Source organism: Urocitellus parryii, chromosome 13 (genome assembly GCF_045843805.1).
Source record: "Urocitellus parryii isolate mUroPar1 chromosome 13, mUroPar1.hap1, whole genome shotgun sequence".
NCBI classification, from domain to species: Eukaryota; Metazoa; Chordata; class Mammalia; order Rodentia; family Sciuridae; genus Urocitellus; species Urocitellus parryii.
This window is the reverse complement of record NC_135543.1, coordinates 23,927,287-23,943,054: the sequence shown is the minus strand read 5'-3', so window position 1 is coordinate 23,943,054 and position 15,768 is coordinate 23,927,287. Positions and strand designations below refer to the sequence as shown.

Sequence of the window (15,768 nt, the reverse complement as noted above, 5' to 3'; positions counted from 1 at the left end):
CTTCATGCCTGGAGCTCTGAAGTGGGAGAGGAAAATGCCTACGCTCTGGTCATCCTCTCCCAGCCAACTGTTCCAAGAACTGAGACCTGCAAAGAACAGCAAGTCATGATTCTTGCTGGAAAAAGCAACTGGGAAGATAGGAAGCCAGCATATGAAAACCGCTTGATAGAGTCTAAACTTTACTTGCTTTAGGCTTTTAAGGGCAATCGAGGTTGTGGGAGGAGTTGCCGGCATGGACAAGAAAATGGAACTTAATCTGAGCCTCAAAAGCATGAAGCAGGGCCGCATTCCAAAGGGTTGGCTGCCTCAGAGAAACTCAGAAGGTTGAGCTCGTTTTGCAGCACTTTGAGTTTTAAGGCTCCCCTCTGCGGCTGAGAGTGTCCTGGGTGAATCCCATAGTTTCAAATAACACAAGGATCAGCCATGATGTCCACCCTGAAAAAGAAACTCCTGGGACTATAAAATTATCTATAACTTTGTTTTGGACAGTAGAACCAAGAAAACAATGCAAACCAAAGAAAGAATATTTTCTTCCATCAAAATGAAGACCAGTGAATCTAAGCAATTTACTTACAATACATCATTAGTCAATCTATGGAATGGAAAATATTTGCAAGTCTTTTCAGTAAGAGGCTGATATGCAGAATATGCAGAAAACTCATAATACTCAACAAGAACCACCTAATTTTGAAAATGGGCAAAATAACTTGAGTAGATAGTTCTTCATAGTAGATATACAAACAGCCAAGAGGTACAAGATAATAACATCATTACTCACTAGAAAAAAGGCAAATCAAACCACCGTTGCATACTACCTCACCCCATTAGGGTGACTACTAGGCAAAGAAATCCAGAAAATAACTGGTGCTGGTGAGGATTGTTGACTTTTCAACTGATATTGTAAAATCCTTCTGTACAGTTGGGTATGTTAAATGGTGGAATCATTATGGAAAACAATATGGAAATGGCTCAAATTAGTAAAAGCAGAATTGCCATGTAACTCAGCAATCCAACTTGTAAGTACACATGGAGCAGAATTAAATCAGGACCCTGATGAGATTTTTGCACACCCAGGTTCCCTACAGCATTATTTACAAAAGCCTAGAGATGTGAACAATCCAAATGTCCATCAGTGAAAGAATGAATACACAAACTGTTACCCAAAAAATGGAAAATCATTCAGCCTTTAAAAATAAAGCCTGTCACATACCACAACATGGATGAACCTGGAGGACACTGTGCTAAGTGAAACCAATCACTAAGAAAAATACAAGGTAATCTCACATGTGATATCCAAAATAGTCAAACAGAGGAGAATGATGGCTGCCAGAGGACTGGGAAAGGGAGAAATGAATTGTTTTGTGGGTACAGAGCTTTAGTTGGGTAAAACAAGAATTATGGGGAACTTCCCCAACAATGTGAATAAACTTAATAGTACTGAACTACACAATTAAAAAATGTTTAATATAGTAAATTTTATGTATGTTTACAATTATATTTTTTAAAATATTAAAAAGCACTAAATAAGCTGGGTGGTTATCGTGGCTCACACCTGTAATCCCAGCAACTTGGGAGGCTGAGGCAGGAGGATCATGAGTTCACCTGGCCTCCAACTTACTGGGGTCCTAAGTACTTGGGGAGAACAATCTCAAAAAACAAAAGGCTTGGAATGACTCAGTGGTTAATTGACCCTGGGTTCAATCCCCAATCCAAAAAAAAAAAAAAAAAAAGTTGGATATTACTTTTGCATTGCTAAGTACATGATAAAATTACACATGACAGGAGGATATAAAGTCACAGCAAAATCCATTTCCCAATTCCTAGAGCCTACACTTCCCTGCTTCCTTCTCCCAACCTCTTCCCACTATTTCTCTGCACGACACATGAATCTATCACATCCTGCGTTGCTCCAGAGGTCTCCCAGGCAATTGTTCTCAGCAAGACCAGCTGGCCTTAGCCAAAGAGCCCCCACTACCTTGGCATTTTGAAGGCTGAAGTCAAAGACCAATGTGTGTTCTCCCTAAAACGCAGACATGCATTTCTCATTGCCTCAAGAAGGCAAGAGAAAGAAAAGGTTACAACTAATCAGGCCCATAGAGGCAAACAGGTTTATGCAACCTGAAAAGCAAGCCCCAGCCAAAAGCTGCCAGGCTCTCCTCTATTAATCCCCTGCCCGGAAAGAAATACCCCAAGGCAAGCTGCACAGACCCTTCATTAAGGGGAACAGCTTGACTTGGGTTTGCTGAAGTGCTCTGGGCATTGCTTGCTTTGCACTTTTGGAGCTGGAACAGAGGAACATCATGAAGGCAAGCAGTCCTTACACCAGGATGCTGGGTGTCTGGATAGCCCAGGAGGGCCTGTGAGCAGAGGGTTCACCATCATCCTGCAGAGGCAGTTTAGCAACCTAGCAAGACTGCCTCAAAATAAAAAGAGCCAGGGGTATAGCTCAGTGGCAGAGCACTCCTGGGTTCAATGCCCAGCACTGAGAATTAAATAAAAACAGTGCTGGAGTTTCCTGATGCCATGGAAGATGAGACGCTCCTTAGAGAGCATTTCTCCTCACAGGTATTGGGAAAGTCCAGTGACTGGAATTAGCTTGAAATAGGAGGGAGGAGGGTACACAGGGCAACGGGTACGGTAGCAAGTCATCATCACATTAAAGAAAACAAGACAAATTCAGTGGATCTCTGGAAGGTGTCTCAAATCCAAAGTAAGAGTACATATACCGTAACAGGAGCAGGGAAATGACAGTGGATAGTTCATGGCTTTATCCCAAGTTTCCAAATATTATCTCCCAGATTAAAAAATGATGTCACTGGCCTGAGAGAACATCAACAGTGTGTCTAGACTCAATCCACCTGTGCGTCTGTGGCCAAGTGGTTTTAATTTCCTGGGCATTCATCACATGCCCTCTGACCAGGAGAGTGAGCCTGGAGCCAACCATGTGGATGCAAAAACTTCCTGGCAGACCAAGCTGCTGAGAAGTGAGTGCATGTGCACTTAGGGAAAGCTTGGAGGGGCTTTCCCAGCATCCAGTGGCCCAGGCAGATAGCTGGCTTAACCCTAACCCAGCTCATATCTCACTCTTTCTTCTGCCTGTAGGGTGCAACTTCAGCACTGAGACATGGAGACCCATGCACAGCCATTACTTTTCTCCAAGGGGAGAATGAATCATTTCATAATGCAGTTAGAAAAAGAAGAAAAAAGGAAGCTCCTGAGATAGGACAAGGATTTATAAAAGGGAAAACATCCTAGTATGTCTGGAAGGAAACAGTAAGTGTAGAAAAGTTCCCTGGAGTGCTCATCAGGGGCTGCATGCATGTGGCCCGTGTTGGGACCTGCTCCGAGAAGCTGTTGGATACTCTCCAAGGAGCCCACAGGCTGCTCCTGTATGAGGGAAACACAGTCCAGGAGCTGACACTAAAACTAGGAGGCTGGGCCCTCTGGATTGTTACCCCAACTACTGACAACTGTACCTTTCAAACCACAAACCAGATTGCAGGGGCAATCTGTCTCTAAATCTCTTCTTTGGGCAGTCATGGGAGCTTAGGGAAAATAAATTCAATTGTAAAAATTTAACAAAAATAAGCACAAAATCCTAGCTTGCATAAGCCCAGCTGACAAATGCATACTCAGCAAGCCAAGGAGCTTAACTTCCAGAGGCTTCTTACCACTGGGCAGGCTGTCACTGGGAATTCCTGGGAAGGGAGCAATAGTCTATTTAAATTCAAGGCATTGTTAAGAAAACACATAATACAAAAGAAGTCGGGCACAACATTTTACCTATCACTACAATCAAAGTCATAATATTTTTACAGGCTATTAATGAGTTTGCAGGCTAATCTTTCTGAACCAAAGCTTCAATAAAATTAAGACTCTTGCACAGGCAGATAAAGGGCATCTGGTTAGACGCTGAGACCTGGGTGTCTTCAGGTCTTCCTTGGGAAGGTAACACTAAAGGTGTCTTGGGAAATGTAATGACCTGAAAATATTTGAGGTAGAAGAATAAAACAGAATCAATCACCAACATTCATATAGTAAGTTCCTAGACCGTGCAGGCCGTTTCATGCTCTCACAAGTGCAACTGGAAGTACTGAGCAAAAAGCAGGTGCTCCACTGGCCAGAAGGGGAAGGGGCCTGCCCGTCACTCTGCTGAAACCTAGGAGGGTCTGAGAGGACGCACACCCCCACCACCCTCCTGAGGGTCCTTCTCCACTCTTTGCTCCTCATCAGCCTCAAGGTTCCTCTTCACACCTTGCTTCTTCCTCCCATTCCCAAAGGTGCCTCCCCTACTTCCCACATTCTACCAGGACTCCTCCCTTCAAGGATCCAGTTCAAACTTCACCTTCTATGTAAAGCTTTTCCTGACTAGGCAAACAAGTGTGCCCTCACTGGCCTTCAAACTACTGAGTGTCCAAATCTTCAAATGGACCATTCTACAGTTCCTTCTGCTACCTCCTGCACTACTTGGCTAGTGCACACAGCTCTACAGCCTATTCCTGAGGACTCTGCGAGGCCAAATATCAGGTTTCTTTCTTCTCCCACCACACATGTGGCATCGTTCAAAATGAGAACCCCAGTGATCCACAACAAAATCAACTGTAATTGGGAGAGCCTGTCTTTGCATGGGAAAAAAAAAAGCTGCTTTAAGTGAGGATTCTCGACTCCAACCTCACCACCCCACACATCCCAGCCGAGTTTCGACCCACTAAGCAGTGCTTTGCTAGAGCAGCGCTGTTCTGACGACGCTGCACTTCTATGGGTCTGGACTTCTATTTTAAGACAGAAGCCATGACTTCTAGGATTTGCAGATCCAGGAGGATTTCATCTATTATTAGCTTAAAGAGAGCAGGATGCTGGTCAGAAGATAAGTGCAAGGAGGGTTGCAACCCCATTCACACAACTTCAAAGAATTCTAGATGAGTCTGGAAAGAACCCCAGATAATGTGCCTCAGAACTTCATTGGAAGCTATAGAAACTAAAGACTTGAGAGGGACTGATCTATAGAGTGTCGTTCAGTTACTTGATGACATCACTGACACAGAAAGCCAATCCCCCGACGGCTCCTCAAGCATACCTTCCACCACTTCGTGCTGCCTGGCCCCACTTGGGATAAAGCATTGTAATTAACAGCGCTTTCAATTAGCCAGGTAGTCAGTCCACCAGGATGATCACCCAACAGCACTGGGCAAAATCACACCATTGAAATCATCACTTTGGTTGACATACTCAGTGAGGCTGAATGGCAGATTGAAATAAAACATGACCAACACACAAAACCCTAACTTACAGAATGATGATGGGCCACAGTTGACCAGCAGTAAAAATAGATGTATCATTTCTGAACAGGGGAGCTACTAATGTTCTGTTTGTACTGGGGACTGAACCCAGGGGCACTTAACCACTGAGCCACATCTCCAACCCATTTTTATGTTTTACTTAGACACAGGGTCTCACTGGTTGCTGAGGCTGGCTTTGAACTATCGATCCTCCTCTGCCTCAGCCTCCCAAACCACTGGGATTACAGGAATATGCCACAATGTCCGACTGCTACTCGTGTTTTGATGAGGCCCATTATTTCCTTGGGACTGCCTTCTATCTTGATACACACTAATCATCCTTGGCCTCACATCAGTAGTGACTGTTCATCATGACAGACAAAAATGCTCCCACGTATTTTAAGCTCCCTTAGTTGAGATTGGGAAGTTCTCAAGTCCCTTGCTGGCCCCTTAAATACCAGCAAGACCACCCTGGTGACCATCAGGTGGAGCAAATGTTGGGGGGACAGGTGGCAGGCCTACCCATAGATGTCCAGGACCCCGATGAAGGAGTGCTGCTTGATGGAGGTGTGCAGGGCCTTGTTGATGTGCTCCACAATCCAGCCAAACAGCTGGGCGTAGATGTGTTTGGCCAGGGCATTGCGTGCATTGATGACCTGCTGCAGGGACATAGTCTTGACATAGGTCTCTGAGGTGGTGACCAGCTTGCGATGGCACAGCCAGTGCTCCATCTGGTTGTGCTCCACCCCTAGCAGGCGGCAGAAGTTGCTCAGGTGTTCATCCTGGGGCTGGGGAGAGAACAAGAGGAAGAGACTTGTCCAAGACTGGGTCCCTTAGCCACATCCTCTCTCCTCCCCAGAAGGAAAACAAGTCCAATCGCAGCCCTCCCAGAACCTCATCTCCTCCCCATACACCACACCCCCACTAAGTTAGAGCCAGAATAGTGTTGCTCAAACTAATCACACTGGCTGAAGACCAAATTATCAGGACTTAAACTCCCTTCTGTCCCCTCCTCCACTGCCAAGGTGCTGCTGAGTAACCAGGAAGAGGGAACTGCCCGAGAGAAAGGAGCAGAAAGGGAATTCACAGTACAGGAATGGATGACCCACCCAGAGTTGGGAGCCATCGGGCAGCAGGTGCACACTCAACAGTTTACATCTGCAGGAGTCCGAGTGCAGAGCTAACCCACAGCTGGGAAATTCAGAATTCTTTGCTTACAAGTGCCACAAACTAGCTGCATGTTCAAAATAAAAGGCCAGAGAGACCTTTTAAGGCACTCCTCTCCTCCTTCTCTATACAGGGGTGAGGATGGCAGAGCATTGACCGCCTTCTGGGTGGGTAGAACACAGAACGGGAAGTTTAAACCCCCTTATTCCAAATTACATGAGATGCCAGTGGGTGTGTTCTGTCATGCTGGGCAAAAAACCAGCTACAATCCAATGGACGACGTCCCTCCTGGTACTTATTCCCTGCCGTCCCTGTAGCCTTAGCCACAGTAATACCAATTCACATGCAACTCAACTCCACTTATATTCTCAAAGCATTTACTGTTGGGAAAGGTTAATGTGAGAAGTTAGATAACATGGTGAAGATGTGGAAGATTTGGACCTAATATCAGTTGAAACACTTTTACTGATAAAAATCACATGAGTTTGGAGCTAGAAAGATACTGGCAATTCCTTCATTTTAAGTCTCTTTCCCATATAGATAAAAAGCTGAGCCCTGGGGAGTTGCAATTGCTTACCTGGGTCCTGCTGACCCAGAGCTCCTTTGCCCAATGTACCTACTAGTTACCAAACTGCCTCCAATGGCCTCAGTGGAGTCTTCTCTAGCTGTTACCAATCACACCACCTGGCATCTGAGCCACTGAATAACTCAAGTCCCCACAGGGTCTTGTCTCACTTCACAAAAATATATAAGTCTCTTGGATAATTCCCACTGTCCACTCACAGAGCCCAACAGAAAGCCTGTCCTGGGTTCCTCTCTGCTTGGGAAAGCTGCAAACCTAGCATTGAGCCTGCTGGAGAGCTTAACAACTCTCAGGCTGGAAGGGAATCCCTTAGAACACCATATGCCCCCTCCTAATGGTCCTAAATTGCACATAGGACTTATTTTCTGATGAAGCCACCTTATAAAATTTAAAGAAGGGCTTGTTCAATGAAAATCAACATGGATAACGATCATCATTTCTCCCTTAACACACATCCTCAGGCCATTTTTCCCCTGCAGATATCTAAAGTCCATCTACCCCAAACAAATGTAAAATGTAATGTCAGAGTAGAAAGAACCTCCCCAAATCATTACAACCCATGTTTTTCTGAAACAATTGCAAAGAGCATTAATTGGCTTTACCCACATCAGGTTAAAGACAATTGAACTGGTTTGATAAATGTACCTTGTGAACACCGAGAGCTTATTTACCAAAGAAACTATGTTCCCAGGAACCTTTGGAATTGCCATCCTGATCCAACCCCTTAAAATACTCAGATGAGGAAATTGAGGATCGGCAAGATTCCTGGACACCTGGCCACAGTGCCCACTTGGTGTGGGCTGGCTGGTGTGGACAGTCTTACACTTGCTCAGCAGTGGGGTGTCCTGCCACTTCCCTGGGCCAGCAGCCTTTTACCCTACAGCCTCCCCCCGCCAATATAAAGCCATATGGAGTTTAGTGCCTGAGAACTGTTTGGCAAGCAACAAGTTCAGCTGTGGCAAATGTCCAATTTGTTCATCTGACCTATTTCCAAGAAATTCTTAATTGCTAGGGAATCCATCTGCAGTGCTGTGCCTAACATTTAAGAGGCCTGCCAGCAGCAAAAACAAGGACCAAGGACTGCTCCCAGGTGCCCTCCCCACTCCTGATGCTGCATGCTCTAAGTGCAGCAGTGGAGAGGAGTCACAGTTAAGGAATTCTGCTGTCCACCCTGGGACAGATGACCCACCCTGCAGTGAACTGCCCTACTCACCCTGGCTTCTGACTGCTGATTAAAAGTGCTAACTGAAACTGATCTAACATCATGCCATTACACTTACACATAATTAACTGATACTAAATCCATTAAAAATAGCCAGCATTATAGGTAACAGATTAGTTTTATGGGCCCACAGTGCCAAATTCAAGGAACAAATTGCCTCTGGTGTCCAAGTAATTGGATGTTGTTGGATCTCCAAGGTAACTGTGGCGATCATGGAACACATTCTCATGTTTTAATTAAAAATAAAAACTACCAAGCAGAAGGCACACTGCTTATGGGTAGACAACCTTTCCAACAGGAAGCCCCCTACCCCATGGACCCGAGGAATAAGCCATCTCTGAGAGGCTACAAACACTTAACATTTCTCAAGCTTGTACTCAGACGCCTGCTTTGCTTAGCACCAACGGGAGCTGCCTGCAAGCAGAGGGTAATCCCAGCTCAAAGGGCAAGACTAGCGGTGGTACAGGGGGAAGAACACAGTGGGGACCCTGTCCCAGCTGTGCCATTAACTGTCATTCTGGCCTTTGAGAGGTTCTCTCTGGGATTTAGATCCTCCTCCCCCATATGGTGAGAGGGATGCTCCCGAGATCCACTCTGGGTCTAACATCAAGAATGGTGACAGTCATGACCTCAATCCACAGGCTGGGAGCTGAGGCCTTTCCACACAGGGCTGTGTTTTATCCTCCTCCTCACGCTGGGGTAGGTGGCATCGTCTACACTGCACAGGAGGCAAGAGATGCAGAGAGGCATGGCAATTTCCCGAAGTCCTGCATCTGGGAAGTGGCAGAAGCAGGATTTGAGTCTCGGCAGTATTGGCTCAAGTCACTGCCCTCACTGTCCTCTAGACACCCTCTACTTGCAGAGCCATCTCAGACAGTCTAGACTGACGGCCTGCGCTCACAAGGCTCCTGCCCCCTCCACTTGGTAAGAGAAGGGGTGCTATCCCCATCTGGGCTCCGATTTGCCAAAGTTCCTCCCACTTCACCACCTGCATCCTCTAACTCCTCTTCCAAGTGTGCCCTGATGGTCCCACCTTGGCATGGACCTCATACAAACACTCTACAAGTGCCAATGTGACAGGCAGAGACCATAACAGATGTGGTTCTAGAGTTTAGTGGGGGTGCAGGCATTGATCAGTCACTAAGACATACTTTCCTTCTCCCCTGAAGGTCCTCAGAGGCCAGGTGTGAAAGACCAGCTGTAAGCTCAGAGACATTTAAGGCTGTCCTTTCTAAGATGGCACGAACCAGACCCCACACCCTACTGCAGGTCCTCAGGAACTTCTGGCCAGGTTCTCATGCTTCACCATCAACCTTGCCAACATCTCTGCCCATCTCATGCATACTTCCTTTCATTTTCATCACCCCCAAGTCCTAGAGAACAATCATTCATCCAGTTGTCTACCTCTTGAGTGCCTACTGAGTCTCGGACATTGTGCTTATAAAAGATATTGAACAAGAGCAGTCTGCTTGCACAGAGTTTGGGGGGTAGGGTGGGGCAGCAAATCAAAGAATCACATGATAAATGCCAAGTAGTCATGCTAAATGCCAGGGAGGAGAGGTATAGAGTGCCGAGAATCCTAGACAGGGGGCTGGGGCATCAGCTCAATGTCAAAGCACAGGCCCAGCATGCTTGAGACCCTGCATTTGATCCCCAGAACTGACCCAGTCCCTCCCCAGCCAAAAGAGTCCATCATGGAGGATGAGACAGAGAAGTTGTTCAGTGGGCTGGAGGCTCAGGGAAACTTTGTCATATTTCTTGCATCTTACCAGCCTAAACCAGGAGCTTGTTAATACAAAGATTCCTAATATTACCTGTCCCCGACACCAAACAGAGTATGCCTTTGCCTTAAGAATCTGTGGGGCATTTGCTGGGGTATGTGCGTAGGGGAGGCACAGATCCTCTATGCCTTTCTTGTTAAGAGAAAGACTTCATTGAACTATATTCAAATGGCGGTATGGACTCAGTTTAGGGAGGGTCTGGCCTATACTAGAGGCTCACCCACCACCCCTCAGGCATGCCTGTTTCTCTCCTAGCATCACTGTGCTAGCCCCAGGGTACCCCCATGTGCATACAAATAGGCACATAAATAACAGGGGTCAGAAACTGTTCTGGCTCACCTGATACCTTCAGCCCCAACATTCCTTCCTTTTCCACAGGCCCAAGTGGGGGCTCCAGAGTCTGTGGTGAGGATGGCAACGGACCCAGGGACCTTTTCGAACCCAAGCCTGTTTCTCATTTAAGGAAAATGTGGGATGGAGGGGAAACCGGTGATGAGCTCAGTCTGATCCCAGATAGAGCTCAGGTCTCCCCCTCCCTAGGTAGGGCCAGTTTGACCTTCTGATAACCCTAAACCTCATATCTACAAGAGGTTAGTGAATGTTTGCTCAATGGAAAAAGCAACACCTTGTGAGTGGCCATGGCACCTTTTGTCTTCCCCCAGCATTGCGTTATTTAAATCCATGTCCTTGGAAATAAGACTCACATTTTTTATCTCCCTAGGACCTAGTCATAAACGGGCACAGAATAGGTAGAAATAGGTGCAGATTCATCTACTCAGTCAGAACACCAGTTTTAGCCTAGGCCCTCATCACTAAATTCCAGACAGGACACAACAGTTGCCATCTGTACCACCGCACTGGGAACTGCTCCACCACCCACGTAGACAACGTATCTACCAGGTATCAGCCATTAACTACATTGGGCACCAGGGAGAGAGCTTTATCATGAGCCTTTGTGGAGTATTTCAGATTTGAGACATCTGTGGAAGTCCTGCAAAGTCTGCCTCATACTGGCATAATCCTGGCCAGTAAGGTCCCCTGTCCTGTATTTTCAGATAGACTAAGTTCCTTTGAGGCAGTCACCAAGTATGGGACCCAATACTCTCATCTCCTTGTTGTAGCAAGCTCAGTCTGGAGCCCAGAAAGTACTCCATAGATTGATGACATGCTGTGAAATCCCATGTGCCTCAGAGTTGGCAAATCAGCCCATCAAAAAGAATTTATTGAAGAGCCACTAAATTCCTTGCCCTCGCTGATAGACATTTGATGGCAGCTGATTTGAAATGGATTGGTTCTTTTAAAAAAAGTTATCAGTAAGTCAACAGAAATCATTCCTGTTAAGAATGAATAACCTAGGGGTGCCCTCTAAGTGCAGAAACACATTTCAGTCATATCGAACTGTAGGAATAAATTGTGTCCATTTTATCTCTGGTGCTGGGGTGTGACTTACTGATATGCTACAGGAATCACCATCCCGCTCAGCCTGAATCTCCACACTTCCCAGGTGCAGGATAGAAGCAATTATCTTAAAAATGCTTATCTGATGGGACTCTCTCACTCCTGCAAGAAAAAAAGTGAATGAATGACACTCAATATCCATGCTATGATACAAAGGACATTTTACCCTTTTTAAGGACTTAAAAAAAAAAAAAAAAAAAAAAAAAAAAAAGGGTTGATTTTTCCATCCTGGGCCAATGACTCCTAAAATGATCCAGGCTGTGCATCATGTAATTACCACTCACAATAACAGCGCAGAGGGCAAAAGGGCTGCTGGACTGAAAGGAAAAATATTCAACTTCGATTGTCCCAAGTAGACCAGATGGGTCATGCCACTATTTTTACTTCTCCAAGAGCGTACGAGAGGCAGCAATCACACAGACTCATTTTGGACTTCATTTCAACCAAGCACCTTATGGACATTTTTTATGAGTTTAATAAGAATGGTCATTTATCTGCAGTCATTTCTCCCTCAACGTAATATCCTGCAAACATCTGTGACACATCCGCTGTGCCAATGGGGAAAGAAAAGTAGAAACAGTCCCTAAGGTGGCTGTTCCAGGGGCTGCCCAGCCAGCTGGCTCACGGCCAGCCCAGATGGGGGTGGTTGCTCTCCCTGCTACGTATGCCCTCAGTGACAGACATGCACACCTAGCCCAGAACAATTGTGGCAGCCGAGAGGACTGTCAAATTTGTTATTTACCCAAGTGAATTGTCAAAGGCATGGATAATCTCTTAAAATTTATGTTTAGCTTGAAGCCATTATCATATCTCCTTAAATTACAATATATTTCAGACTTATAAGGAAAGGCAATAGAAAGATATAATGAAGATATCTGTAAAACTACCACTGGGTTTAGGAAGTAATAGTTATTGCCCCACATGCCTCCCTAGCTGCAGCTACTTATCTTCAGGCAATACTTAAGCTTAAAAAACGAAGTCAGTAATACCTATATAAACAGGATACACAGCCATGTCAAGCTACAATTACAAATTCTCCCACATAATCTGTGAAGTGGACAACCCAAACTTGAACTAGGCAAAGCGGAGAGACAAGAAAGTCTCTTCTTAATATGGGGTACTCTGAATAAGCAGAACCTCACTGTGAGAAGCTGTGGCCCATGGTCTCTTTTTATAAAGTTCTATTGGAACACAGCCACACCCATTCACATTTTATCTGTGTCTGTTTCTGTGTTACCACAGCAAAGATAAGGAGGTATAACAAAAACCACCTGGCTTTTTCATAAGAAGAAGCGTGCCAACCTCTGGAATTAAAAAGGTGGGGGATAGACACATTTTTAGAGTATGATTTAATACTCTTATGAAAATAATTTCACAAGCACTATCTGCTTTGAGATTGAAGTATCCATCTTAGAGCCCTGGAGGGACTCACCCCCTCCTACCAGCTCCTGTCCACTGCTGGCATTCGCACTACAGAGGACCAATTGCCAGAGGCCTTCTCCTGTCTGTCCAGCTGGCAGAATGCAGCCTGCTTGGGCTGGAAGTGTAACTCAGTGGCACAGCACTGCCCAGCACAGGCAAGGCCCCGAGTGCCAAGTTCTGCCCTCAACACAAAAAAATAAATCCTGTTTCACATCAAGGTCAAGTGTCCTCCAAACCCCCCAGCCCTAGAGAATAAGACATGTGATGCTGTGGCAGTAGTGGGTGCCTTTCAATATGACCTCTCAGCTTCCCATCCTCCCTCCTTGCCCTGCTGACACTGGGGCTGCCATCCTGGGCCTGCTGGAGGAAGGCCAGGCTTGCTCCACAGAGGGCACCGCGGTGATCCATGAGGCCATGCAGCAGGGAGGCATCTCCCTCCCCCTTTCTGGTCCTCCCTAGTTATGACTGTCATCTGGGTACCTGGCAACCTCCCTGCTGAGCTCCCACTGTGCCTCCCTCAATATTCAAGCCTGCATCAGAAGCTCCTCAGTAGGCCAGGCCCCAGCCCACTCCAGGACCAGTACACCTGGCTTGTGCAGACTGCTGGCCTCCACCCTCGGGCAAGTTTCTTCACCACCATCTTAGATGTCATCTAAAGCTCGACCAAGGCTCAGGGCTCCTCTACTCAGTAATTCCCACACTGGATGCCTCTCCTTGCCCTATCCATAGCCTCTGTACCTACTACTTCTGGACCCTTAAAGTCCCCTTTTATCTCTTCATAGTTATTAACGCTCTGAGGCTCTAGTCAACAAATATTCACATTCATTTTTCTCCGTTGGAATAACCAGTGTGGTTTCTATCTATGTGGTAAGGTTTGTCCTTGTACCCATGAACTATATGGGCCAGTTATACCGAGATGTGTCCGACATGGGGATTTCAGCCCACAAGGGCCTGGTTTCCTCCCTACATAGGGATGAGGCCATGCCTTGTTTTGCTACTGGATAAAACTTCCCTGACAACCACCACAGAACACAACAGACTGCACTGAGTTAGTCACGAGGCTCAGAAGCTGAATTCTCTATCAAGGAAGGGGCTGGAAGGACATGGGGCCATGCTGAGTCACTTGCTGGTTTAGGGCGGAATTCTCAGGCTTCCCTTTTCGCGGCTGCAGGTCCCAGGAACTGAGCATGTCCATTTCCCAATTAAGAAAGGCTCACCTTCCACCTTGCTACCTGGGGGCTCTTCTCTTCAAAGAGTGGAGCTGCAACCTCTTCTGGCTCTACCGTCCCCTTCTGTCCCTAAAGGACAGACAGAACTTCTTGCCTTGAGAATCCCACTGCTAAAGTCTCCATGGAAACAGGTAACAAAACCAACACTGCAGGTGGGACAGAGCTTCCAGGCTTTTACAGTTTGCTTCCAGCTCCGATTCCATGACTGTGGCACACAGGTAATTTGGCCCAGTGTTCTTCCTGCTGGAACACACCACCTCTGAACCCAGACACTGCACAGAAGGCACGGCTACACTGAGCTTTCCTTTGTTGGTGTCAATGGCCCAGTGAGTGAAGCAGGATAGATCATAGTGCCTGGAAGAGACTTTCAAAACCTTGCTTTTTCTCTTTTCTCTTGGGGGGGGGGGGATAGGGTGATTGCCCACAGGGGCAGTCTACCACTGAGCTACATCCCCACCCCATTTAATTTTTGAGACAGGGTCTCTATATGTTACCCAGGTTAGCCTTGAGCTAGTGATCCTACCTCATCTTCCTGACTAGCTAGAATTACACATGGGTGCCACTGCACCTGGCTCAAAACCTTTTCTTCTTTTAGTACTGGGGACTGAACCCTCAGTGCCTTAGCACTGAGTATATCCTAGTTCTTTTTAAGACAAGGGGTATACTTGCTAGGTTGCTGAGGGTTCTGTTAAATTGCTGGCCTTGGTCTTGTAATCATTCTGCCTCCCAAGGAAATGGGATTATAGGCATGCACCACCGTGCCCACCTGTCCAGCTCCGTTTTTTTGGTTTTGTTTTAGAGATGAGCCAATAATTTTAAGCTTTGGAGCCCAAGGGTTGGGATGAAAAAGGGCGAGGTGTCATTTACCAAGGGCATGAAGCCTTCCCCCGTGTTAGCTCGTGAAGACTGGCAAGGCATGTGGACACCATGGTGCCATCCCTCCATATGATCACCCTCCAGGCCCATTTCTCACACTGGAAGCTCCTTACCAAGAAGTGTGAAGGCTTGCCGAGTCTTCTCAAAGTCCTCTGCATCATCTACACCCTCGATGGCCGTGTCTCCTCCCTGGGATGTATAGAAAAAGTCCTCTGCACATGCTGTGAAGGCAAGGAAGTCAAGTGTCACACACTGCAGAGACCCTTCACCCTGTGTCACCCACAGGTCATGACCCACAAGGAGTTCTATTTCCCAAGCATGCTATTCCAGACCAAATTTTCGTTCCAGCCAGTTGTGAAACCCTTTAAAGTATTCTTCATCCATAATGGCAAATCTGAGAAAACTGAATAATACACAAGAATTACATTACTCTGCCAGAATGCGCTACCGTATTTATATAAAACTGGTGTGGGAAAAACATGTTAATACAGAAGATAAATAGATTATGCAAAGTTCAGCTTAATGGGATCCTGCCCAGATTTATTTTTAAGACAGACCCAAAATAAGTAAGTAAAACGCACAGTTAGAATCACCTCCTAGATCACAGACTTCCATGACTCTAGATAATCTTTGCTTGAACACTTCATTTAACATGAGGGGCTGTGATGTGCCTCAGGTGACCTGGTTTTCCTGTTCATTTGTGGGGCAAGGTTGGGGCACACTTGAGCTGTTCAGGCACTTGAGCAAGCGC

At 46.3% G+C, this 15,768-nt stretch overlaps 1 protein-coding gene across 1 annotated transcript in view; it reads right to left on the bottom strand.

Annotated features, from left to right (window-relative positions):
* Myo5b (myosin VB) overlaps nucleotides 1–15,768 on the bottom strand; it is a 194,518-nt gene that overhangs the window by 114,338 nt on the left and 64,412 nt on the right. The window contains exons 8-10 of the mRNA XM_077792393.1: nucleotides 15,131–15,238; nucleotides 11,483–11,592; nucleotides 5,802–6,067 (exon numbers count right to left, since the gene is read on the bottom strand). Coding sequence (XP_077648519.1) covers nucleotides 5,802–6,067; nucleotides 11,483–11,592; nucleotides 15,131–15,238 — 484 coding nt within the window. The remainder of the gene's footprint in view (nucleotides 1–5,801; nucleotides 6,068–11,482; nucleotides 11,593–15,130; nucleotides 15,239–15,768) is intronic.